Raw genomic sequence first — 25,924 nt, 5'->3', positions numbered from 1 at the left:
CAGAATTAAAAGTCTTTCCAAACATGGAAGTGGAAGCTCTCCAGCCAAGAGACTAGTTAAAGTCAGTGGTACAGCAAAGTCAAAACAAGACAGGGGAGAAAGAGACAAGAGAGATGCTTTCTGTATGTTTAATTTTTTTCATAAATGCTACCTTTGTTTCTACCATTCAAACACTCCACAGCCAAGTTTGTCTCATTCAAGTGAGCTGGAGTTTTTTGTTTTGTTTCCCAAACGGATAAGAAGCTAGAAGTAGATTAAATATTTGTAATGCTACACACAAGAGCACAGACCTATAATTTACAGATTTCCCCCCCCCCCCCACTACTAGCATCCAGTGAAGCAATAATGATGAGATACCTATCATTAATTCTAATATCAGACTCTAGATTTATGGATGCAAGACACTAATAATACATGAAGTCAGCATGCGTCACTAGGCATAGGTATTTTACCATCACTATTACATTGTTCACAAAAACATCTAGTGCCCTGGAATATTCTAAGGAATCTCTGTTCATGTTTGAGAAGTTTTCAAAAGCAAGTTACAATTTAGTCTCAGTTTTCATAGCTGAGATTTTGTTACGAACACTACTAAGTTTTTCTCTGCATTGTTTTCTTATTTCTACTCACCCTTTCTGTCACTGAGAACTGATGAGTTTCTGCTGAAATTTTATATGTATGGAGTTTGGTTGGCACAACTGTGATAAAATACTGGAACATCTGGTTGTCTAAAACAAAACAAATCTCACTGTTGAATTAAGTACAGGGTGAAAGACCATCCAACACATACTTGCAAAAAAGTCAAACAAGTACTGTTTAAAATAAAGTTAGTTAACTAAGCTGTTTATACTAGAGACATTCTTCATGGGGTCCCAGCACTGCCACTACTACTTCAGCACTACCTGCACGAACAAGGTTAGTTTCCATGGGCAAGACCTACATCATATTTTCACTCGGACAGACATTTATGCTTTGCCCTTGTAATGAAAAAGTTCATTGAAGTCAGGCTACTCAGCGCTTAAGATGAAATGTGCAGATAGATTCTTCCAGGGGAAGCAATTTATTTCAAAAATACAAAATCAGAGTTGAATCTGTAAGCATTTCAGTTGCATTCTGGCTGGAACAGCCAACAGACCAACTGTCTTTGAAACAACGGTAGCTTTCGAAGGTTCTGGGAATCACTTGCAGATGGAACGGAAAAAGTCAGGGGATAAGGCATAGGTATCTCTCCCTCTGTAAAGTAGGTTACTATAGTCCTTTATTTATACACGAGGAAACAAAGCAATATACAAACCCTTCATGCAGCCCTCACACAACATGCACCAGGGAAGGGGCAAACCAGATTCAGGCACAGAAACTGACTCCTGATGCTAGATTTGTAACCATTTCACTAGAATTTTTTCCTGTTATGACAATAATGGGATCTATGAATCTCCATTTGAATACAGAGCTGCAAAATTTTTCAGTTTTTCCAAACATACTGTAACTTCAACAGAAGTCTGGAAGAAACCGTAAATCAACTTCAGAAAAAGTGAAGGACAGTAGTACCAGTATGAAAAAGAAACCATCCATTTAAGACGCCATGCAGGTAAGTGAACAATGCACCGTTCACTACCAAATTTAGCAAAGTATGTTACTTGTAAATTACAGTGTTCATGAAATACGACAGTATTTTAAAAGTAATAAATGGAGCACTATAGAATACAAGAATATACAACACTTACGATCCGATGCAATTTTTTCTGTTCCATCCAAAGGATTAATAATTCCCGGAATAAGCTCTCCAAATGACAAATGATCTATTCTGTGAGAGAAGTTATAGGCTGAAAGACAATACAGAGGAATGAAACCAAGTTTTTAAACAAAATATGAAGTTCTGTATCTTTCTCAGAGAAAGAAAAAACACATACCCATTTCCTCACATTAGCAAACATCAGCTAGCATACTTCAAACACCATTGATGTGCATTTCATTAGATCTGCACTTTGAATAGATCCATAAATCCACATGCACGTTTCAAACAAAACTCACATTAAGAACACTTAACAGAAGAGTTCAACTTCTTTAGAAAAGGTATTCTAAAACAAAGTATACTTGTATTTGAACCAGTCCAAAATTATAGCTGGTCAAATACTCAAGTTACTCCACAATTCAGGTTCTTGTACCTATTGGTATTAAAAAGACTAATATCTTATAAATTAAATGTACAAAGGAAGCACAAGGCAACTACAAAGCTCTAACATTTCCTGATTTTGCAAAGACATATTTAAGTTCAACAATATTATACACTTACGTTAATGTAAATTCATCTGCAGACATTTGGAAGTTTAACCAATTGAACACCAAAGGTTTTTTTTCCCCACAATAGACCACCCTCACCCACACATTAAACACTGCAGCAACACAGATTCAGGATCCAGACTCATAACCTAAAAAATAAAGTTTCCAGGGACACAGATCAGGAATTTTTAACCTTCTGAAAAATAAATTTTGCAGAAAATAAGTACTACAAACCAAAATACAGGAACGTCACATTATCTGTGTTATAACCAAATACAACTGAGACTCCTGTGTTTTCATTATACTATTATTACTACAAAAGCAACCAAAAGATAGATATTGATAGTGTATTGATAGTGTTAAATGTATGAAAAAGGTTATGTCACTACTGAGTTGCAAAACCCTGAAAAATATTCTCTACTGTCTTCTGCAATGGAATTGCCCAGCTAGAACACCTCTACAGCAGAAGTCCAATCTACACTAACATACAAATCAGAAGGCAGTAGGCTGAAAGAAACAATACTAGTTCATATGAAGATGCTAAAAGAACTTACATTCATGGCTCACAAGGGCTGCCAAGTGTGCGTGGCCTCGAGGATGTGGTATTGCCCTAAAGAAAGCAAAATGTTTTAAGAAACACTTAATGAAGCCACATAGAAAGACAGTTTTCCTGAAGAGGATTATGTGGAAAAAATCCCTCTCCCCATTTATTTCACCAAATACTTTTATATGTATAGAAAAATGACATTTTTATTACTGCTGACTACAGACAGCCTAACCGACATGGTACAGAGACATCAGACTTAGGAAAATCCTCTTACTCAAAATCAGTATCTTGTATTTTTAGAAATGCCAAAAACATGTGAAGCCAGGAGGCTAAAAGGAGAAGAGCTATTAAGCCCTATGACGAGAAAAGCTACAAAACTGCTGAAGTGATTAATGTAAACTTCACTGTATTTGCTCTATGACTAAGCAAGTTATCTATGCTCTGCACTTGCTCTATGACTAAGCAAATTAACTTCAGCTCTGGACACTTATTTATAGTCCTGCACAGAAAGTACAATGAAGGGGTTGATAACAGCAAGGGGAAAATAAAAGAAAGCAACTCTGCCTGGAAAGTAAAACAATCTGTCAGCACCCTTCATCCCCACCAGCCAATAATGCAAGAAACTTTCCCTAATTAACTCAAATTAAATCATTAACAAACGCACATAAGTTTTGGACAGATGGAAGGTGGAGAAAACCGCCATCAGTCAAGAGAGGACTGCAATAAACTACCAGGCAATCACCCTAAGGTGGCCAATGATACCATCATTCCAAAAAATGCTGGAAGAGAAAGGGCAACATGTTTAGTAAAAGTACAGCTATGATAATGAGCAACAGAAAGCAAAGAGAAACAAGAGATTATTCAGTCCTGCAGATCTTGGAGGGAGGAGTACAGAAGTGACGGCAATATAGATGTAAGGTCAAAGTGATGAGATTTGAAAAGGGCTTAAGTTGGACATCTAGGGGCAAATAAGAGAGGTGGTATAAGCTCAGACAGAAGGGACATTTAGAGAAATGTCCACACAAAGATAGCAGGTGGAATTGCATGTGGAGAAATCAGAGAGCACAGACCGCACGCTAAGATCTCTAAGGGAGCTATCAGACAGGACAAAGAGGAACAATAATAAAAGAAATATCCTGATGCTGAAAGAGGTGGCAGGAAGGCAAGTGAGGAGAGCAGATTTGGAAAGCACGGAGAAAAAAGTTAATACAAATTTGTATGCTGTGTGTAGAAGCCAACACCACTGCAGAAGCATATGACAAAGTCTCTCTTCAAATCTAGACGAACTGACATTTAGCTCCCTAACTATGGTTCTGGAACTATGATACCTCAGCAGTGAAACGGGACATATCTACTCCTTAGCCATGTTAGTTAACTGTGTCCTAACAGAAAGGACAGTTTGGAGAGGCGCAAAGAACAGAGTCAAGTACAAGTAGTCTACTCCATGTCATACAGTTACAAAGCACCGATTTTCAAGGGTTTTCATCTCATAAGACATTGGAATTCATTACGACTATACTGCATGCAAAAAGAACGAACTCATTTTAATAACTCAAAGAGCAGCTACTGCATGAAAAATAATACCAGTCATGTGTGTAGGAATAAAAAAAACTACAAAAAGTCATTATATAATAAGTGTAAAAGCATACACCAACATATACATGCATGTCCTATGTAATGGTCAATTTTTTTATTTTCAGCAATTGAACAGAACATACTTGCCCACAGTTATGTGAAAGTTCCCTGCCACTTTATTGACATAAAGATGACCATGAATTCTGCATGCATCTGGAGACTGTAATGAATTATCTTCCCTGTATGGAAACAAAGAAAAAAAGTACTTAGAAAATATTTACTGTCTAACAGCAGTAGCAATAGCAGAACCACATTTCTTTTGCCTGGCATAAAGGTATAGCATTAGCATCCGCCTCTCCTTATCATACTGTTCTTGAACTGTAGCAGGGATGGTAGAAGGGAAGGGAATGAATAAAGACTTTGTCCCAGGTCTCTCTGATGAAATCCATAAGCTTTCGTTCATATCTGCATACAGAGATCTGGCCTACAAAGCTAACTTTTGACACCTGAATATTTGAACAGACAATGACTAGAAGAGTTACAAAGCAGACATAAGACTTCAAGAATATCTTACAGAATCACAGAACGGCCAAGTCTGAAAGGGACCTCTGCAAATCATCTAGGCCAACCCCCCTGCTCAAGCAGGGTCACCTAAAGCACGTTGCACAGGATCGCATCCAGGCGGCTTTTGAATATCTCCAGCGAAGGAGACTCCACTACCTCTCTGGGCAACCTGCTCCAGGGCTCTGTCACCCTCAGGGTCAAGAAGTTTTCCTCATGTTCAGATGGAACTTCCTGTGTCTCAGTTTCTGCCTGTTGCCTCTTGTCCTGTTGCTGGGCACCAGGGAGAAGAGGCTGGCCTCATCCTCTCGACACCCTCCCTTCAGATACTTGTACATGTTGAGGAGATCACCCCTCAATCTTCTCTTCTCCAGACTGAACAGGCACAGCTCTCTCAGCCTCTCTTCATTGGAGAGATGCTCCAGTCCCCTAATCATCTTCGTACTCCTTTGCTGGACTCTCTCCAGGAGCTCCATGTCTCTCTTGTACTGGGGAGCCCAGCACTGGACACAGTACTCCAGGTGAGGCCTCACCACGGCTGAGGAGAGGGGAAGGGGAAGGATCACCACCCTCGATTCCTAATGCAGCCCCAGGATCCCACTGGTCGTCTTGGCCACAAGGGCACATTGCTGCCTCATGCTCAACTTGTTGTCCACCAGCACTCCCAGGTCCTTCTCTGCACAGCTGCTTTCCAGCAGGTCAACCCCCAGCCTGTGCTGGAGCATGGGGTTCTTCCTCCCGAGGGGCACCACCCTGCACTTGCCTTTGTTCAACTTCAGGAGGTTCCTCTCCGCCCACCTCTCCAGCCTGGCCAGGTCCCTCTGAATGGCAGCACAGTCTTCTGGTGTGTTAGCCTCTCCCCCCAGTTTAGTATCATCAGCAAACTTGCTGAGGGTGCACTCTGTCCCTTCCTCCAGGTCACTGATGACTACATTGAACAAGACTGGACCCAGGACTGACCCCTGGGGGACACCACTAGCCACAGGCCTCCAACGAGACTCTGCGCCATTCACCACAACCCTCTGAGCTCGGCCATCCAGCCAGTTCTCAAGCCACCTCACTCTCCACTCATCCAGCCCGCACTTCCTGAGTTCACCTATGAGGATGTGATGGGAGAGAGTGTCCAAAGCCTTGCTCAAGTCCAGGGAGACAACATCCACTGCTCTGCCCTCATCTACCCAGCCAGTCATTCCGTCATAGAAGGCTATCAGATTGGTCAAGCATGATTTCCCTTTGGGGAATCCATGCTGACCACTCCTGATCACCTTCTTGTCCTCCACATGCTTAGTGAGGACCTCCAGGAGGAGCTGTTCCATCACCTTTCCTGGGATGGAGGGGAGGCTGACAGGCCTGTAGTTCCCTGGCTCCTCCTTCTTGCCCTTTTTGAAGACTGGGGTGACACTGGCTTTCTTCCAGTCCTCAGGCACCTCTCCTGTTCTCCAGGACCTTTCCAAGATGATGGAGAGTGGCCTAGCGATAACATCCGCCAGCTCCCTCAGCACTCGGGGGTGCATCCCATCGGGGCCCATGGATTTGTGGATGTTGAGTTTGCACAAATGATCTCTAACCCAATCCTCCTCGACCAAGGGAGGGACTTCCTTTCTCCAGACCTTCTCCCTGGTCTCCAGGCTCAGCAATTCCTGAGGGCTGGCCTTAGCAGTGAAGACTGAAGCAAAGAAGGCATTCAGTAACTCTGCTTTATCTGTATCCTTCGTCACCAGGGCACCCTCTCCATTCAGTAGTGGGCCCACGTTTTCCCCACATTTTCTTCCTTTTGCTATTGCTGTATTTGAAGAAGCCCTTCTTGTTGTCCTTGACATCCCTTGCCAGATGTAGTTCCAAATGGGCCTTAGCCTTCCTTGTTGCATCCCTGCATACTCTGACAATGTCCCTATACTGCTCACAAGCGGCCTGTCCCCTTTTCCACATTCTGTAGACTTCTGTCTTCTGTATGAGTTTTGGCACGAGTTCCTTGTTCATCCGTGCAGGTCTCCTGCCTGCTTTGCTGAACTTCTTACTCAGAGGGATACATCGATCTTGAGCTTGGAGGAAGTGATGCTTGAATCTTGCTACCCTATGAGATTTTTTGAGTTACTCCTACCAAAAATGGTTTGTTCAGACAGTAAAGTTCTATTGTCAAAATGTAAAGAACAAAATAAATAGTAATGTAACACTACCAAGAATAGCCTTCAACGTTTAATTTTTAAGAAGCCTGCCTCTCTGCACACTTGTTGGGGCATCCACAACCCAGAAAAGATTTTCATACCTACTCTTCAGAAGGAAAGACAGAAAAAAATTGTTAAACACGCTTCAAGTATAAATAGTAACTCAAATTCTGCAGTAACAAGTGTCATAAAGGCAGTGAAGGAGGATTTAATGAATCTGAAGACATCTATTATATGCTGGGAGAGGGGACACCAAACTATTTTTGAGCCCTCTTCAGCCCTGCCTTAGGAAAAAAGATTGTATTTAGCCCTCAAACAGGGAGGCTACAACATGGAAAGTATATATAGCATTTTGGTGGTGGTTTCCTGTTTTATTTGCACTTTGTTTCGCTTTTTAACACGGAAAGGAATTTCAGCTTCTATGTAGAAAGCATTTTTCCCTGAAAAAAAATCAGATCGTATCTAGGCTCAGGCAGAATAAGCTTTCTATGCATTAGTCTCTCAGTATTTTTTGTGCGTATAGTTGGAATAAAGTGAAAATAGCAAGGTTTCTCAGCACAGTTTTAACACTGCTATTTCAGAACAGGGCATTTACCAACAAAACACATTTTTTTCCAAAGGTTGACTCTTGTAAAAGCATGAAATATTAAGTCACCGCTAAAAGGAAAATTTTTTTTTTTTAAAACGGCTGGACAAGATAATAGTATTTTTATATAAAGACGACTATTTAGTATAGCTTTGGCATTACTAATTCGCATTAGAAAGGAAGTATCAGAAAAGCATATATACATTTTATAAAATAAATAAAACCATAAACCTTCACCAGGCTGGGAACCCCAGAAAGTTTTCATAAAACAAGAGCTCTCCAAAATAAGTATGAAAAATACTAATTTAAAATGTATAGTTTTTGCTTAAATAAACAATATAAAATAAATTATGTCTAAGTATCACACAAATACAGAAAAAAATAACATTTGCTAACCTAAAAGTAACCTTTTTGTCCGGAAATATGTTAGCACCTCAAATTTATCAATTAATAAAATACAATTCAGAAGTGTCATGGCTTTTTCAACATCTAAAAAAAGCAAGCAGAACTTTAAGGTAAGAAATCTGGATTCTGGAATCCAGAAGCAATGATAAAGCAGTTAGGTCTTTTCTTCTTACAACCTTCTCTTCAGAAAAGAAACATAACCACAATAAAATGTTAAGTCTGATTAAATCGGTGGGGGGAGGGAGGAGAAGGGGAAGAATACCCTAATCTCTTCTTACCGTGGTGGCAGTGCTGTCGAAGCACTTTTAAAAGCACTTTTGAAAATCACATCTTGAAGAGAGTGTTCTTCCTGCAGCCTATTCTGAATTAACTGCAACATCCTAAAGATTATACAGAAAAGCGTGAAGGCATGCAAGAGTGAAACACGAGATAACTTGACAATTATCAGCTACAGTCACAGTTTTTAAATAGCAAAGTCAGCAAAACCTCATGTCAGTATTAGGAGCATTGCATTAAACTTGGAGAATGATATTTTATACAACTTAAAATAAATTAATGTAAATATAACTCAAGCTCTGGCGTTCAAGATAGCGTATTAAAACGTACAGACTCACAGACTCCCAAATAAGCCTCGGGTTTCATTACAGGGCTATCATTACAGGGATCAAACACATAACTGAGTTTTTAATGAGTTAACTCAAATTAATGAGTGACTATGTCAACTGAGTTATATGAAAGAGACTGAAATTTGTTTTTGCATCAGGGTGCCACGGTTTGTTACTATGGTTCAGTTTTGAGATTTAAACATCAGGCTATCTCTGTCACACATTTGAACCCACAATGGAGGTTTGTGTTACCTAATATTTGTTTGGAACCAGAAGTTGGGTATTTGTGAGTCCACGTGTACAACTTGGCTTGCAACTGCATGACCTCATTCCCCAAATAAGAATTGCTGCACTGGGTTTGGAGTTATCAAACTCAGTTATCAGAACAGCCTATAGGCCTCATATAAGAGCACATGAGTATTTATGTGCCCAGTCTTGTGTGAAACAGTATAATGAAGCATTTATCCAGGCCTTTTTTCAGATGTTTCAAGAACTTCGTGGAACAGCACGGTTCAAATAATAATACATTTATCAGTTGAAGAAGGTAGGTTTTTCTGGTAGACAAAGTTCATATTCACCTCTTGACAGCAAATGAACAGATTTACAAAGGGGAAAACCAAATCTCATAGATGTTACTGCACACAAAGTTTAAACTAAGCCCCAAAAATGTTACTACCACTTAATTACAAAAGCCTAAGAACACAGCATTTTATTAAAAAAACACAATGACACAATTTATTCATAGCAGAGATCTCAAACGACGAGAAAAGAAAAGTGAATTAATTTCTTTTCAAGGGTTTGTACTCTTAAATTAAAAGCAGGAGCTGTCAGACCCAAGTTATAGCTCTGTCATGTCATTCTGGAGTACCTCAGGGTCACTTCCAGTACAAACAAATGCAAACAAACCACTGTCCAAACTATAGGCATATCAGTGCTTTAGATTTATCTGTTACCTTTGCCACTCTTTTTGTTGGGGGCTGAGATCAAACACTACCTGAAACAAAAGTAACATCTAATAAAATACACGTCAGGAAACATCAAAGTCCAACCTATGAAACTCAGAAGATAATTGAGGAGGGATTATAAACAACATCGCATTTGGTAACACATACTCAAGTTCAGGAAAGGACTTTGCACTTAGATAATACATTTAGCATGAAATGTATGTAAATTTCTTGTCACAACCCAGTTTTTCCCACTTGTTTACATTTATAACTTCAGTATGGCTAGAAGAAGCAGTGAGTAGCAGCTTAATTCTAAGTGATGTAATTTATATGCATGGCTTTGATGCAAACAGCCATGATGAAAAAGGCAGAGGAGCAATCTTTGAAAGATAAATGCCCAGGTGCAGCTTGTGAATTTCTAGGGTCATCCCTCACTAAGCATTTCTATAATACAAGCTACCAGACTTCCTCTACTTGAGTCAGCACACGATTATCAGTTTGTGTGCTGAATTCCGGTCTGCGTATCAGTTAACGCTGACGCTCTCCAAAACGGTTAATTCAATTACAATGAATGCTCAAAGTTACCCAGAGCTACAGCCAAAAAGAGATCAAGTACAGTATAATGATTATAATCATTATAAACCTCAAGGCAACTGGTAATATTCAGCAGCAACAGCACTGTAGAGATGAAGGTCCAGAAGAAAAGAGGAAATGTTCCAAGGAAGAACAAACAAACAAACAAGCTCCTTCCCCATTTCAAACACCCCCTGCCCTTCAGCCACCCGCTCTTGCTAACACGCAAGATGCAAGTAGGAATTTGAGGGGAAGAAAAAAAAAAAAAAAAAAAGAATTATTTCTCATGGAGGAAACAATTACAATTAGGAATGAGGTTCAGTTATTACGGCTGAACTTGCATTCTCTAATATGTTTTCTGTAAATGATAAACTACTTTCATTTGGTATAATTAGTTCAAAGCATATGCTATTACTTTAAGAGCGTAGGTTTATATATGTCCATAGCCTTTAGTTTGTAATATAGAAATTAAAACTTGGGGAGGTCCCATGTAGCCCAAATGTGGGAAAAAATATAAGCAAGCAAACCAACCCAACAGTGCATCACATCAAGTAAAGCGCAATTTCCTTTCAAATAAAATGGCAGAGTAAACTTACTGGTTCATAGATTAGCCCATCTGCAGAGGCAACCATTGTTTCCGCTAAATCCAGAACATCAGCCCCTACATCTATTTCAAACAGGGAAACAAATATTCAGAGGCATATAGGTGATCATAAACAAAAAGAAAGTTATATTGAAATCAAATTTCACAGCACTCCTTTAAACCCAGAAGTAAAGTTTCAAAATAAATTACTGTGGAAAAATCTATTTCCCCTGTTAACAAAGTCCTAACCAACGGAAAGTTGATTACTATTTAAAGATGAAGGAAACAAAGAAAAAATAAACCCAACCCACCTCCAAAATACCAGAATATTACTTTTCAACATAACCAACTTCAAAATACCATGGACTGACACACAGTTACAAGACAAGTGTTCTGCTAGTTAAAATATTTTCTCACTGATGTAACACTTTCACAGATGTTGTAAGATCTATACACATAAAAGACTTCCATGATTTTTTTTAACCCGTTCCATAAGCACTGAATCAAAACCAAGACTAGTCAAAACGGAGGGTAGAGTTCTGTTTATTTCTCATAATTTAAAAAAAAAAAAACAAAAACAGATTTTCAAGCTTTTTGATGCTAACCGGAAAAGAATTTAAAGAAATGAATTTTAGAAGAGGAAATGACTTGTGAAGTAATACTCATGAGACAAATATAAGTATTGTACAATTAATACAAGGTTTAATCTAGTCAAAAAAGAGATACTTCTAAGTTTTGCTTGCATGCCTGATAAAAGCAGTATTGTCTCAGTCCAAGAGAACCAGAACCTGTGCATATAAATAATGGTTCATCATCTAAATTCTGTCAAAAGAACAGTAAGTGTTCCCTTGAAATGGGAAAGCACCCATACGTTCATCTAGAGAACGAAATTATTTGATGGTTCAAATACCATTAAGCAGCAGATCAGGCTAATATTTGCCAAATTCATGATTGTGATAAATTTTGGCCTGAAGATTAGCTGTGTCTCACAAGAAACTTTTAGAATAGTCCAGCTAGAGAGAGACTGGAACAACAGATGATTTTACTCGCTGACAGACAAACTAAAGTTCTGTGAGATGTGCATAAGACAGCACAACAATTTTTTTCAAATCACATACCAATTTCGCTCTTTCAATAAGAGATATAAAAATACATCATGTCATTAAGATCAGAAGAAATCTCACTGTTAAAATACTTCAAAAATACCTATTATATTGTAAGCAAACGCATATACTGAAGTGTTTTTAAACTTTCACTGATGGAATACTTACATTGACACCTCATGGCAACTGTAATATCAATATTGATTCTTAATTTACTGGAAAGGAAAAAAAGGCAAAAAAGGTAGTGATCTTGATATGTTTATTTGGTGTTACTTACTAAAATTCTCAGATTACTTGCAGAAATATTTGAAAGACAAAATTTACACCAGTAGATATAAATATGAGCCATTTAAAATTTGGGTGAACTGAGCCAGAGTTTTAATCATTCAAACAGTGATAACCACTCATGAGTTAAGAGATAAAGGCATCGGATTTCTAGATTTCTCTGTTGAATTTGAAAGTGAAATTCTTACAGATTTGCTGAAATACTACTGGTCCAAGAGTTCGTCAGCCTCTTATTAAAGGCATATGGTTTTCAATAATATTTTACACGTAATTTTCTCTTGCAACTACAACAGCGCACTAAATTCCACAGAATTCAGTGGATCAGTATAATGCAGGAGTTACAAATCCAAAACTGCAAATATCTGAGCACCTTCCTCCTATTATGTCCTTAAGACAGCCCATTCTATTTCCTAATCAGAGTCCTCAAAAAAGGCAGTGATGTTCAGGATCAGGAAGAGAAGTTGCTGAATTTAGTTCCCAGAAAACATCGCCACGTAATAAACACTATTGTTTTTGCTAGTACCACTTCTTAAAGTCTTTTCCCAGAATTTCCTTTTGTGATGCTTCTCCCTTACATTTCTCATATTCTGTAATCTTTTCATAACGTGAATTTTTACTATTTCTGGTATACAAGACAGTCAATTAATATACATATATTTAGCTTGTTACCATAGCAACTAGCTAACCAGAGTTTTAAAGATTATTTCAAAGCAAGAAGTGTGATATTTAGAGGTGCTCAGTACACAGTATCTCCGTGAATTTCAAGTGGAATCATGGGTGCCTGGCTTCATTTCAGGAGGAAGGGCAAACAATCCAGACAAGCACATGAAACCGACAGCAAATGCATCACCAGACATTTCCAGTGGCCGCAACAGGAGCTAAGATCATTAGCAACCTCCAAATAACCCAGTTCAGGCTCTCAGTGATTAGGGTTCACCTCTAGCATCGTAAAGTACAATGGCAATATATTATCTGCATAAGCTAGAATAAGAGTCATACAAACACATTTGATGTGGAGTTACATATTAAAATGCCTTCTGGATGTCAGTAAATAATTCTTCATAGGTCTCTTCTGCCAACATGCCCACCCTATTATGACCTCCACATCACAGAAGCATCTGTTTCTTTTTCAGAGATTCCAGAAAAATCCCAAATCAACCAACAAAAGAAAAGTTAAGTTCCTTTACCTTTTCATTTTCAATTTCAACCGCTAATTGCCTGCAACTCATAGGAACGTTTTAAAATCTATTCTTCCCTGAAGGGTAGACAACTGAAACTTTCAAAGCAATTACAGTAAGTGAAAATTACCTAGTAAAATCCTTGTCTACTTCATATTCATATTTCATCCATGTGTCCCGATACACCATAAACTCCATTATAGTCAGGAAAGCTATAGTTGTAAATGCTATTAGAGAAACTGAGGGTCAAAATTAAAAAAAAGTTAGACAATGAGAAATATTATTCAGAAACATAAGCAGGATAAAATCCTAACATTCTAGCAATCTGAGTATTACTGGTAAAATACTGGTATCTTTGATTCATTTATAAATCCATAAGCTGTTCTTAAAGGTTCTCACACCTACATGCTTCTGCATGGAAGGGCAAAAGAACAAATCCTAATTTCTCAAGTGCCATTGGCCTAATAGTGGCTTTCTTCCCTTGCCAGGCACAATGATTTTTTTCCTGGTAGGAGAGAGCTGGCAAGAAGACATACGCTTCATAGCACTGCTTCTCTTTCAGATACCAGAAGAACAGAATGACATGAGCTTCCCACCCATTTATAAAGATTCCCTGAAAATACACTACCCAAGTGTTTAGCCTTGTCCTAAAGACTTGGTATACTATAGACAGTAGCAAAGACATGACATTTCATTAAAGAAGTGGGAGACTGGCTCTCAAGAATCAAAGCAAGGCCTCTCACATAGTAAATGACAAGTTTGTTGTAGATTTCAGTATTTAAGAGGTTTAATCAGTTAGACATAGCTTAGATAAAAGCAAAACCCCTTCATCCTGGTTAAACCAGTTTAAGACTATTTCAAGAAACACCTTTGACTCAAGAAAAGTCTTTATACATTAAGAACGGTCAAATACCGGAACGATGGGGAGGTTGTGAAATCCCCACCATGGAGGCTTTAAGAGCAGGTTAGATCCTCCCGAGCGTATAAAACAAAATGCAGGCAAATCACTGTCAGAGATGGTCTAGGCAAACTAAATCCTAACTTCAAATATGAAGGAAGGAGAAGGTGTATCTTGAAGTCCCTTCAAGCCTCCACAGCTCAACAATCAGAGTTTTTGTAACAATAATTTTTATATCTAGTTTCAGAGACAAGAAGCTAGCAAGCAGAAATAATTTGTATTATATTCACTCTCTGTTCAGTAAAAAGGTGCCCTTTTTATGTTACTTGTGCACAGCAACAGTCAGAACTGCCAACCCCAATATTTGGAACAATTCCCCCTGGAGATAAGCAATGTGTAGCTATCCATTCCACCAGCAGCTGAGGAAATAAAAAACTGATTTGAAATTATCTTTAAGAAAATTAAATGATATATCCTAATGCCAGATATGCCTTATATATCTCCAAAACAGCCAGTTTGTCGCGCTTACAAATCTGGGTATGGGAGGCAAGATCATCCCACCGCACTTAGAAGCGGAAACACAGTGAACAGTTGTATAGAGGCACTTGCTATGCACCTTTTATTAAATCATGGCTTTAAGCTGAAAAAACTTCAGTTAAGCAGCCCTGTATTGATTTTTACAGCTTATTTGCAACAGTTGCTTTCCATCTGCATTCCATGGATTGTTTCTACGGACTCTGTGAAAGGCAACCTGAGAAAAACAAGCCTATCGTCAACAGGCTTCAATTCTTTATATAGTGGTCTACATCTCATGGATGACCGGGGGAGGGAATATCACTACTGTCCTATAGGATCAGAAGAGAAGTCACTGACTGTGGTCAAGTCAGTAACATTGCAAGTCCAAGCATTCGGCTGAATGCTATATAAGTGATCATATATAGGAAAACCTTCATGTGAATGCATACCGAGAAAGCAGATGCACTAATCAGTTGTTAATTTTTCTGGCTATCAATTTATTTTTGGAGCCCTGAAGGCCAGACTCACCCCAGCTATGCAATATGACAGCTGGAGCCACACTGTCCATCAAAAGCCACCAGGAAACAATTCGAGCAGTTGCTGGTTTTTGGGTAACTCTTAAGTAAAGGTATTTGTGAATCTGAGCAGAGAAAGAAAGTCGTCAGAATTTCAGAAGTCGTATCCTTTCGTGAAAGCTTTGCCAGCCTGACAGCACAAGTCAAAAACCTAAAGGGACAAAAATCAGTGTGTGTGAAAGTTTGATTCTTCTTTTGTAATGGGGTTTTAAGGCACAGTCTGAAAATAGCCTTGGTATGTTTCCATTCCTGCCATGTCAAAAAATTAACCTGATGCTTTAATTCTGAGTGAAATGGGAATGCTATGTTCTATGCCATTATAAAATTTGAACAAGAGAATCCTATATTGTCATTTATAACGCTATTGGGATAAGCTGGACAAAGAACTCTAAAGGCACCATTCACCAAAGTGAAGTTCTCACAAAGGATAGTGCCATACTACAAAAGAGAACTCTTAAGTATGTCTTTCTGTGAATTACAATATAAGAAACAACTTGCTGGCTTTCTCAGGAACTCTTTTTTTTTTTTTTTTTAAAACATTAATAAAAAGTTACTTAACCAGTTCTTAGAGGTTACTTCATGTACAGGCTTTATTTAAACATTAATGGTGCAACTCAGGAAACATAGCAAAGTAATACAATACACTTGCAATATTTACTTCTACACTACAAACAGCCTAATGACTTCAAAGGCTTATTTGTCAATTGCAATTGCTTCTTGTACTTTTCATTCCACTGAGTTTCAGACTTAATCACATATAAGAAAAATATTTTTGTTCTGCAGTTCAAACTAACAGCTAGCAGTTCCGTACCTAACTGCAAACAATCCCAGTACTCCAAAGGTGAAGTCACTATCTCTGGATCAAGTCACCTCTTACCCAACCAAACTAGAGGCACAATTTTCTGGTTAGATACAACTGAAAGATACTTCTTACAGCTACAGAGTTTTGACAGAAGCTTAAGTGAATACTAAGGACAGTACAAGCACACACCCTGGAGTAAAGAAGCGTCTTATTCTCTTAAGGTCAATTGCATTTTTTCGTCCTGATGCTGAACTCAGCCAGCTCTCAGACGCCTCAGGAGAAGTTTTTTCCCCCCCTCTTAGATGAAGTATAGCGGTGAATGCAATCTGTGTTTCAGGCGACAGTGTTAGCGTCTCACCCAGAAGCTCTGCACAGTGAGAAGAACTGGGCTTAGTGGGACTCCACAAACAAGGAGTTCTAGTATGGCTATGGCACAGTGCGCTTCAGTTGTAATTGTTTAGACATGTTTACAGTGCACATTTACACTGGTTTGACTCTTACTCGTTATAGATAAAAATCCCACTCAAGATGAATGTGCTTTGTCTAACAGGAGACGGTACTATGCCATCATCTGCAAGAGACCAGCTTTGTCAGACCATAAAAGTAGCCAAGATAGCAACCTCGGCTATTTTCAGACACACGTAGATGCTTGTATTCTTCCTATTGAAGTTTCTGTTCCTAGAACAGCATGCTAGACTGAGTCAAAAAACTAACATGAATCATGCCAGCAACTCAGTAAGGCCTACCTGTGCCTCCGCTTGCTGAAGTCTCTATGTAGCTTTCAGGAACCTTTGGAAAGGCATCCAATTCTTTCATCAAATTCAGGGTCTTCTTCCGATTCAGTCGCCTCATCTTCAGCACACTCCTCCACTTCTTCCTTCATATATTCCCTCTGATGTGAGAATAAGTGGCTATGATTAAGAGAAACAAATAATATTGCTCACACCCAAAACCAACTAATCATAATCATAAAGCTCAAACTGTACAGCTCAGATTGCAATAATAAAGAAATGAAAGCCTAAGAAATGGGTTTTCCAGGAACATATGCTAGATGGTCATTCTTGCTTCAAAAATCCATTAAAATTGGACTGTACGCTGCTGCTTACATTCCAGCCACATCCAGCACATTCAACCTTGAATTACTATGATTCATTTCTTTTCAATGAAATTCTTACTGCTATTGGATATATTGAATTTTAAATTTAAAAAACAAGCTCAGTTCTGAAGTAAGCTTGCCAAAGAAACCTGACAATGCATGGAAGTTACTGATTCAGTAGATAATATCGAACACGCTGCATAAACTCAGGAGGTTTTCAAACTGCTCTGCAATCCAAGGTGGGCAGTATACTATGGGAAAAATGCACATTTTGAACATTTGCTTTTACACTTCTAGAACTTTATGATAATAACAAATATTGTTTTTATTTTTTTTATATCTATGAAAACATCCCCCCCCAAAGCAAACTAAGCCTCAAACCCTAGTTCCAGCCTTCAGAATCCTTTTTGTGTCCACAAAAGTGATCTCTGTTCCGCTCAAAGAAGTCACTAACGTGACTAAGTCATTAAACAGCACGATGCTGAGAGAAGCAGCCTGTCCAGGAAATAGTCTTAAACTGTTTCCAAATCATGCAAATGTGCTCACAACCTTGTCCTGCCAATATGTTGCGTGTTTTAACAAGTTGGCACTGCTGTTTTCCTTCTGAGGAAATACTGCACTTTGCCTAGAATTCTGAAGCTAGAGAAAACCATTTGATCATCATGCCTTTACTGTGTTCTGAGAATATGTCAAAGTATCATTCCTTATTTAACAACACTAAGGCAGGCAAGCTAACCTACACTCTTAACATGTGAGAAGCTCCCCATCAGCATCTTGTAGAAAAAGCCTTTCAATTATTCTCCCCCATTCTAGAAGCACGTTAACCCTCCGGCATGGCCCACAGATATTACTCAAGAGGTATTCCCTTTTCTGCCCCTCCCTGGTGCTAGGCAGACTTTGCTATTGTAAAATAACAAAGGAGAAGGCTTTACTGGAAATGGAAGTTCACACATGAAGAATCACAATCCACGTCCACAGTTTCCTCGCTACATAGAATTGATTCCGTCCTCAGTAAGAGTATACAGACCTTGCACTTGCTTAAGAAGGAAAAATAAAAGGAAGAAAGAGTTTTCTTTAAAATATTTAATTCACTTGTTCTCCTGCTATTTAGCAGGAACAGTTAAATCAGCCTGTAGGGACAAACAAAATAATATCGCGTAGGCTGCACAAAAATCAAATAAAATGCAGTTAAAGTGGGCAGAGAAGACAGATCCTGTAAGAGAATTTTGGTTACACAGCATTAAAAAAGAAAAAACACTACCCTTACTACACCATGTAACTATGTTTTAAAGAATTCTCCCAACTCCACTCAAAGAAGTTTACAGAAAAGCAGGAAAACTTAGACAGCACGTACTACAGAGAAGTTGCTCAGACACACTGACTAGAGCCATAACAGACAGATATTCCTTAGCACAGAGGAAACGCTGGAAGCGGTTGCCTGCCATTCTGGCAAGACAGGACTGAAACAGTTTTGCACTCACCATGTTTTTACCGCAATTGCACAAACAGGAACATACTTATTTAAAGTAATTTAGAGAAAGTTTTCTTCTCTAAACTTAAGAGAATTTGAGAGTGCTTTACTAGGAAGCTTTCTGAATCATTCTGTACCAATGGGCACGTGGATTTTTTCTAATTTAGCTAAAAACACTTTATTTATTCACGAGTTGCTTTAATCCCAAACATACGGATTCACTTCCCGTTAGACACCTAAGAGACGCCTCTGCCTTGTCCTCCTTCCTGCCCATCTCAGTACCCACGCCTCAGAAACACCACGAAACACGCCTGTGAGGTATCGCTAGAGACCTAACGCAGCATGAACCCGCGACCCCAACGCAGGAAAGTACGTTATCGCTGTAAGTAAAAACAACATAGCCTAAGCGTCCTTCAAAACCAAACTAGCAGCTAGAAGCGGTCCCCGGCGAGGCCTGCCCCAGGGCGCCGGCCGCCCTCCCTGCGCTGGGCCGGGCCGCAGCCGGCTGCCGCTGCCGCGCGGGGACGCCGAGGCCGGTCACGACCGTGCCGGCGCGGGGAGCCCGACGGCTGCCCGAGGCAGCGCTGCCGCTCCGGGTCTGACAGCTCAGCCCGGCCGCCGGCCGCCACACACGGCGCTCGCCCGCCCGCCCCCGGCAACAGGCCCCGCCGCCGCCGCCGCGCTGAGGGGAGGCCGGGAAGGCGGCCGCGTGCCGGGGGGGGGGGGGGCCGCGCCGCCGCCGCCTCGCGCCCTCCCTCACCTCTACCCCTCGCTTCTCTCGCCGCCCCTCAGCACCGCGGGCCGAGCCTGCGAGGAGACGGGAGCCGCAACGCCTTGCTCGGCGCCCGGCCCGCTGAGCATGGCCGCGCGCGGGGCACCAGAGCGGCGGGCGGGCGGGCGGGCGGGCGCGCACGCTCCGCCGCCGACGCCCCGGCGCCGGCAGGCACAGGGCCGACGGGAGCGGCGGCGGCGGCGGCGCCCCGCCCGCCTCCTCGCAGCCCCGCCTCCGCGCATGCGCGGGCAGCCGCCGTTCTCCCCCTCCCCCCCCCCCCGCGCGCCTGCGCAGGCGGCGGCGGCTGCGTGGCCGGGCTAACGGCCGAGAGCTCTGTGAGGGGCCTCACGCGAGGGCGGGGCAGGGCGGCTGGCTCCTGGGGGCGAGTACGCAGAAATAAGTACATAGATGGGGGGGGAAAAAAATAATTAAAGGATTTCCTCCCCCCCCCCCCCCCAGTATTCTTTAGATTTAAGTGCGATTCCCATAGAATGAGAAACGGCGGGGCAAGGCCTCCGGTATCCCTGAGCACAGCACGGCGCCTCGGTGGGGGAGCCGGGGGGAACGGCGCGTCGAGGGCGCTGGGCCTGCCAACATTTACAGTAAACGGCATATCCCCTATCCTACACAGGCTTCAGCTTACAGCTCCGGTGCCGAAAAACGCTCCGTCCCGGCTCAGCCTCGAATCCTTGAGGCTGCTCATGCTCTCAAGAGCCTAAGTAGCTTCCTGCAGCGTTAGGATGCAAAGCCACCAAAATAATAATATTTACACAGAAGGAATATAGTAATCCAGAGAGGAGAAAGTAGGGATCAAGAAGAATTTTGTGAAATTGGGAATTACTGCAATGAATTAGCGTTTAGAGAAAAGGGATGTATGCCAAGTATCTTTAAAAATGAACCAGAAAAAGCACTCATTACCTCCTGGCTTGAAGTAGTAATACTGTTTTGAACACTATGGGTCTACAGATACGAACAGAGGCAAGGACTGAAGAGAGGTAATATCTTGCATTAGACTAACTGTGGGGGAAAAAGACTAATAATGGGGGGGAGAAGATTTGGGGCTCACAAGTCAGTCCTCAGACCTGAGAGGGTGGGAAAACTGCTGATTATGCCTGAAAGCTTCTCTGTTTTTCACTCTACTGGCTGACCTAATAAAAAGATACTACCTCTCACCACAAACCCTTTCCCCTTAGTAGCCCAAATGTTCTTTTATCTCCAGATTTTTTCCTCGCAGTTGCAGCATTCATTCCCCTCTACTCCAGTGTCCCCTGTAGTCATCTACAACTGTGCTGCTACCAAAACACACTCCCAAAGTCAATTACAATGTGGTTACAGCTGGTTCACCCTACTGTCACAGTGAGGGCAAGTTCGTGAGCAGCTGAGCCAATCTAACAACTTCTACAGCCGAAAGGGGAGGTCTCGGGTAGATTTTGGGAAGTGCTAACATCTTATTCACCATTCAGATTGCTTCAAAGAAACGTCCAGTACGCAACATTTCAACAAAATTCAAAATCATTATACCAAAGGCTATAACATCCGTAGAGCAGAAAATAGAAAGATTGAAGACGCCAGTATTTTCTTATAATGTATTTTCTTATAAAATACAATTTGCAAAAGACAACCAAGTTTGTCTTGGTATTTACAGCATTTGAGAAAGAAAGGAACCTAGAAATGAGAAAAGAATACGAAATATGAACAGATGCAAGGAGCAACTGTTGCTTTTTAGGGATAAGCAGACACTGGCTCTGGAAGAAGAAAAGACAGAGCAACACACTTACGCTCTCCGTCATTTCTGATCAGTCTGTTTGATCAGTCTGGGAACTAGGACAGTAACTGGACAACTTTAGATCAGAAAGAAAAAGAGGGTGGGAGAACAATACTACAAGAGGCAAATAACTGGGCCAAAAATAAGTTTGTCTGTGCGTTTGTTCCCTCAACTGAGAAACAACAGCAAGCAGCTTTAGCTACAGCACTTAAAGATCTTCACGTCCACATGCCAATGGCTCCTAAAGGGCTTTTGCTGGCTAAGCCTTCTTTTCCCTTGAAATGCTCTCAACACTGAGGGCTGGAAAGAACAACTGGCAGATGTGGTTATTAGCTGTGCATCAGAGATGCTCAACGGATGTTCCCGCGCACTATAAGCCAAAGCAATCCATTCTGCTCACAGCCAAAGAAAGGTTTTGGCATTACTGCTGCACACCACATTGAGATGCCTCTTATAGGCAAGAGGTACCATGGGACAAAACTGCTTACAGCTTTGTGCCATTATAGTCAGATTTTTAACTACAGATGTCTCCACGGAATTGTATGGGGAAGAAATGAAGTAAACATTTTTCAGAATTTAAGAAGAATAGAGAAAAATTATATAATGATAACTTGTTGCATTATACTGATACTATGTATTCAGCTGTGCTGTGCTAACTCAATGTAACACTGCCCATATTGCATTCATGACATATCAGATTATTCTTATTAAACAGTACTCCTTTCCTTAAGCACCTTTTATGCTGTCCCGATCACGCCTCTGTATGGTGAGAGCCTATCAGCATCTGCCAAATTACCTTCAGGAGCCTGTTCCCTACAGGGAACAGAGACGGAAGAGGAAGTCCGGCTGCGCAAACCACACAGGTTTAGCGTGCTCCGGGCAAAGGGCTGCTCCTTAGCTACTGTTCTGTACAAATGTATTTACTACAATATTTAACAAGATTGCAAAGCGCTTCAAGACTTGAGTTCAGTCATCTATGCAAAAATACAGCTGCCTTGCCAAAAAACCCACCACTTAATACTAGTGATTTGCAAAGTCCCTTGATGTGTGCAAGGAGGGGAAAACCACGGAAGATGTCTCCTATCTGTAGTTTAGCAAACCGCAAGTGAACGAGGATAGGAAAAAAAAAATAAAAACCCTTCCCCAAGCATACTGCACTATTAAGCACATTTGATATCAAAGGCAATAACAGAGACAGATGGCAGACCAAACAAAAGGAGCAAATGTAAACACACGTAGACTCCCCACCTGCGCACCAGCACGCTTCGGCGTTACTATGCTGGAAACCGTAAAAACCAGACCCGCGGGCACAAAGGCGCAAATTCAGAGCCTGGCTGGGGCGTGCGGAGACCGAGCGCCAGCGCAGCTGGCTGGCGGGGGTCCGAGGCCGCGGCAGAGGGGCTCCTGGCCGCCGCGGGGAAAGGCGAAGCGAGAGGAGCAGCCGGGCCGGGGGCGGCGGGCCGGGGGCGGTGGGCCGGCCGGCGTCTACCGGAGCGCCGAAGGGGCGAGGTGGCATGGGGGGGGGGGGGGGGAGGAGGAGGAGGAGGAGGAGGAGGAGGAGGAGGAGGAGGAGGAGGAGGAGGAGGAGGAAACACAGGTGCAAGGGCGCGAGTGTGGAGATGAGGGTGGGAGTGGCTGGAGACAGGGTGGAGGGGAAGAAAATGAGCCGTGGGGCCGGGCGAGGCTGGGGGGCGGGGGGGGCTGTGGGTCGCGAGGGGGTGACATGGGGGAGCTGTGGGGCCGTGATAGTGTGACGTGGAGAAAGCTGTAGGTCGTGAAGAGGTAACGCGGGGGCAGCTGTGGGTCGTGAAGGGGTGACGTGGAGGCAGCTCTGGGTCGCGAGGGGGTGACGGGGGGCTGTGGGTGGCGAGGGGATGACACGGGGGGGCTGGGGGGCCGGGATGGTGTGACGTAGAGGCAGCTGTGGGTCGCGAGGGGGTAACGCGGGGGGCCTGTGGGTCGCGAGGAGGTGACGGGGGGGCTGTGGGCCATGAAGGGGTGACACGGGGCGGCTGTGGGTGGCGAGGGGGGTGACGCGGTGGGGGCGGCTGTGGGTGGCGAGGGGGGTGACGCGGGGGGCGGCTGTGGGTCGCCAGGGGGTGGCGCGGGGAGGGCAGCTGAGGGCAGAGGGGAGGCGGGCGGTTAAACTGCTGCGGGCCAGGGGGCGGCGCCACGGTAGCCCTGGGGCCGCGGCAGGGAGCACGGCGGCGGCACCGAGGGCCGCGGGGCAGCCGCCAGGCGGCACAGAGCGGCACTAGTGGGCGGGCGAGGAGGGGAGGGGGAGGAAGGTTCTCCTCGGCCAATCAAGAGGCCGCGCCTCCCTAGAACAAGAGAGACGAAACAGCTGGAGAGGGCCGCCGCTCTCTGCCTTTCTAGCCTGCGGGCGTTGCGGGAGGAAGCTGGACTCTGTGGTTCCCCGGTCCGCCTCAGCGCCGAGCCGGCGGCCGGACGCCGGTTGGGCGCGTCGCGGCGGTGCCGCCGCTGACGGCGGGCCTGAGGGGTGCCCCGGCCCGGCCGCCATCTCGGGGGGCCTCCCGGAGCGGGGGGGGGGGGAAGGGGAGGCGTTAGGTCGGCTGTCTTCTGCCCGGTCCCCGAGGCTGGTCAGATGAGGCTGTCGGCTTTCCTTTGGGTGAAGAGGGCCTGTCCACACTGTAGCTCGTGCTCAGAAAGGTGAGGGCAAGTGATACGCTGGGAGCGAAGGGGTGGGTTTTTCTGCGTATCTCTTATTGAGCCCCCTCAGCGGGGGAGGCGATAGCTAGCGGGAGCCAAGGCCTTAGCTGGGGAGCGGGAGAAGGCAGGGGAAGCAAGGGGAGAGAGGGAAGGAGAGCTTCTGGGCAGCGCTTCTGTGAGCGTGTCATGGAAAGAGGAAGGGGCACCGAGAGGGGTCTTGGCAGCAGCTGACAAATTTTTGTGCCTTTCCATGTCTCTCTAAGTAGCTACATTTGGGAGTTTTGGCTAGTTTCTCAAGTAAATGAGGTTTTAGCACTAAATTGCAGTTTGCTCTGTGTCTTGTCTCACAGTCCCTTCGCGGTAAGTTGCAAAGTTGCCCCATTTGAGGCAGTTTGATGGCAGTGCAGAGCTCTCGGAGTTAGTCAGTTCCTCGAGCTCTGTGAAAATGGATGCTCAGCGGGAGAGCGGAGTAGCGTGTCTGCGCTTTCGTTACAGGGCAGGCAGCAGGGCGAGCTCGACTGTATTTTCAGGCAGTACGGAAGCCAAATGAAGAGAGCCACAGGAAACTGGCCATGTAAATGCTTTTAATCACAGAATTGCTTTTCTTTCCCTAGCAACTTTGCTTCTTACATGTATTAAAAGTGTGCCCAGGCTTACTGGGAAACCATTACAGGCTCAGAGCTTGCAAAACCATGCTCCTGGTACACACAGCAGTCTGCCAGATATCTGAAACTACCCTCTGGGAGGGAATGGTTACGGTTGGTTGGACGTCTCAGGATGATTTTTTTAGTATGTGTCAGAGGCCCTGACCTGTATTCCCCACAGGCCTCTGATTGGCTGTTCTGCTTTTGGGATTGCTGAAGTGTTCGGTCCAGTGCTGACTGCTGGGCAGGCTCCTCTTACAAATGAGAGGATCAAGAAAGATTTCTGGAAGGTCTTCTTTCTTTTGCATGCAATATTCTTCAATTCTATAATGTGATCATTTTACTTACACCGGTATAGCAAATGTGTAGCACGCTGATGTGACGCTTCTGGCATTCTGCAGTCATAAGCGCTCTGTGTTTCTTTGCCTGGAACCTGGATGAAATCACCATCCCTTCATAAATAGGACTTGTAATTGCTGCAATACAGTAATACAAAGTAGTTACTATCATCTTAGTGTTATGTATTCATAGTCTTCTAAGGCTTCCGTTTTCTTGGGCTATTTGTAGCTAGTTTAAGACTAAATGAAAACAAACCAGCAATTAAGGGAGGAGAGCACAGTGTTTATTCTTTTACATTGGTTTTCCAGTTTGGTCCCGCGTGTGGGCTTTTGGAAGACCCCTTTTTAAATGATCTTTATGGAAATGTCTTTCCATATGATCTCAAAATCATATGCTGTCTGAAAAAATCACAGCTAAAATGCATTCATGGTGAAAATAGGACAACTCTGTTCTATGAAATCACTGTTGTTTTAGTACAAGATACAAAATTATTTGTCACTCCAAATCCTTTCAGGGAAAATGAATCTAATTTCTTTTGAATATTTCTGTGACTTAGCCAAGATCTTAAATGTAATTTAATGTAGCTGCTTAATGCAACTCATATTTCACCCAGGAAAGCTGGGATAAGTACTGTACTTGTGTGAAGTACTGTGAAAGCTGCGGCTAAAGATGTTGCAATGTAATCTTGCCTTTTCCTTTTTCCTAAGAGCTTAAATTGTTTGGTGCGGACAGATAACTAATTCGAGGTTGTGTCTTTCATTCAGCACAGATTTGCTATATGTTGTTGATAGATTGTATGGCATGTGGCAGAGAGACGGGAACATAAGTCACCGAACTGAATTCCTGTCTGGATTACAAATGTCATTTTGCAAGCTGATGATCATCTGGTTAGTAATAAATCCTGATCCATTGCTACTTGGCTGTCTTTAGTAATTAGATGATTATTACAAAAGATAAATATTTTGATAATTGATTATGTTACAGAA

The 25,924-nt window shown here is 42.7% G+C and overlaps 2 protein-coding genes across 10 annotated transcripts in view; one reads left to right on the top strand and one right to left on the bottom strand.

Annotated features, from left to right (window-relative positions):
* ERGIC2 (ERGIC and golgi 2) overlaps window positions 1–22,867 on the bottom strand; it is a 28,506-nt gene extending 5,639 nt beyond the window's left edge. The window contains exons 1-13 of one of the 9 annotated variants that reach the window (XM_068930712.1): window positions 19,509–19,686; window positions 18,210–18,314; window positions 16,928–17,092; window positions 15,333–15,530; window positions 13,521–13,629; window positions 12,096–12,142; window positions 10,838–10,908; window positions 9,678–9,718; window positions 8,398–8,499; window positions 4,546–4,641; window positions 2,835–2,890; window positions 1,725–1,823; window positions 631–728 (exon numbers count right to left, since the gene is read on the bottom strand). In XM_068930712.1, the coding sequence (XP_068786813.1) occupies window positions 631–728; window positions 1,725–1,823; window positions 2,835–2,890; window positions 4,546–4,641; window positions 8,398–8,499; window positions 9,678–9,718; window positions 10,838–10,908; window positions 12,096–12,142; window positions 13,521–13,629; window positions 15,333–15,372 (759 nt within the window). In that variant the 5' untranslated portion in view covers window positions 15,373–15,530; window positions 16,928–17,092; window positions 18,210–18,314; window positions 19,509–19,686. Of the gene's footprint in view, window positions 1–630; window positions 729–1,724; window positions 1,824–2,834; window positions 2,891–4,545; window positions 4,642–8,397; window positions 8,500–9,677; window positions 9,719–10,837; window positions 10,909–12,095; window positions 12,143–13,520; window positions 13,630–15,332; window positions 15,531–16,927; window positions 17,093–18,209; window positions 18,315–19,508; window positions 19,723–22,533 lie in introns of those variants that run through there. The other 8 variants (XM_068930716.1, XM_068930696.1, XM_068930704.1 and 5 more) reach the window with 8 other exon arrangements.
* Window positions 22,868–22,923: 56 nt separating this feature from the next.
* Window positions 22,924–25,924, top strand: part of LAMB4 (laminin subunit beta 4) — a 58,007-nt gene continuing 55,006 nt past the window's right edge. The window contains exons 1-3 of the mRNA XM_068930648.1: window positions 22,924–23,067; window positions 24,306–24,529; window positions 25,703–25,825. The gene's annotated coding sequence lies outside the window, so the exon portion shown is untranslated. The remainder of the gene's footprint in view (window positions 23,068–24,305; window positions 24,530–25,702; window positions 25,826–25,924) is intronic.

The sequence above is a fragment of the Struthio camelus genome, chromosome 1 (assembly GCF_040807025.1).
Source record: "Struthio camelus isolate bStrCam1 chromosome 1, bStrCam1.hap1, whole genome shotgun sequence".
NCBI lineage: Eukaryota > Metazoa > Chordata > Aves > Struthioniformes > Struthionidae > Struthio > Struthio camelus.
The sequence above is the reverse complement of the archived record's forward strand: the minus strand, read 5'-3'. Positions and strand labels throughout refer to the sequence as shown.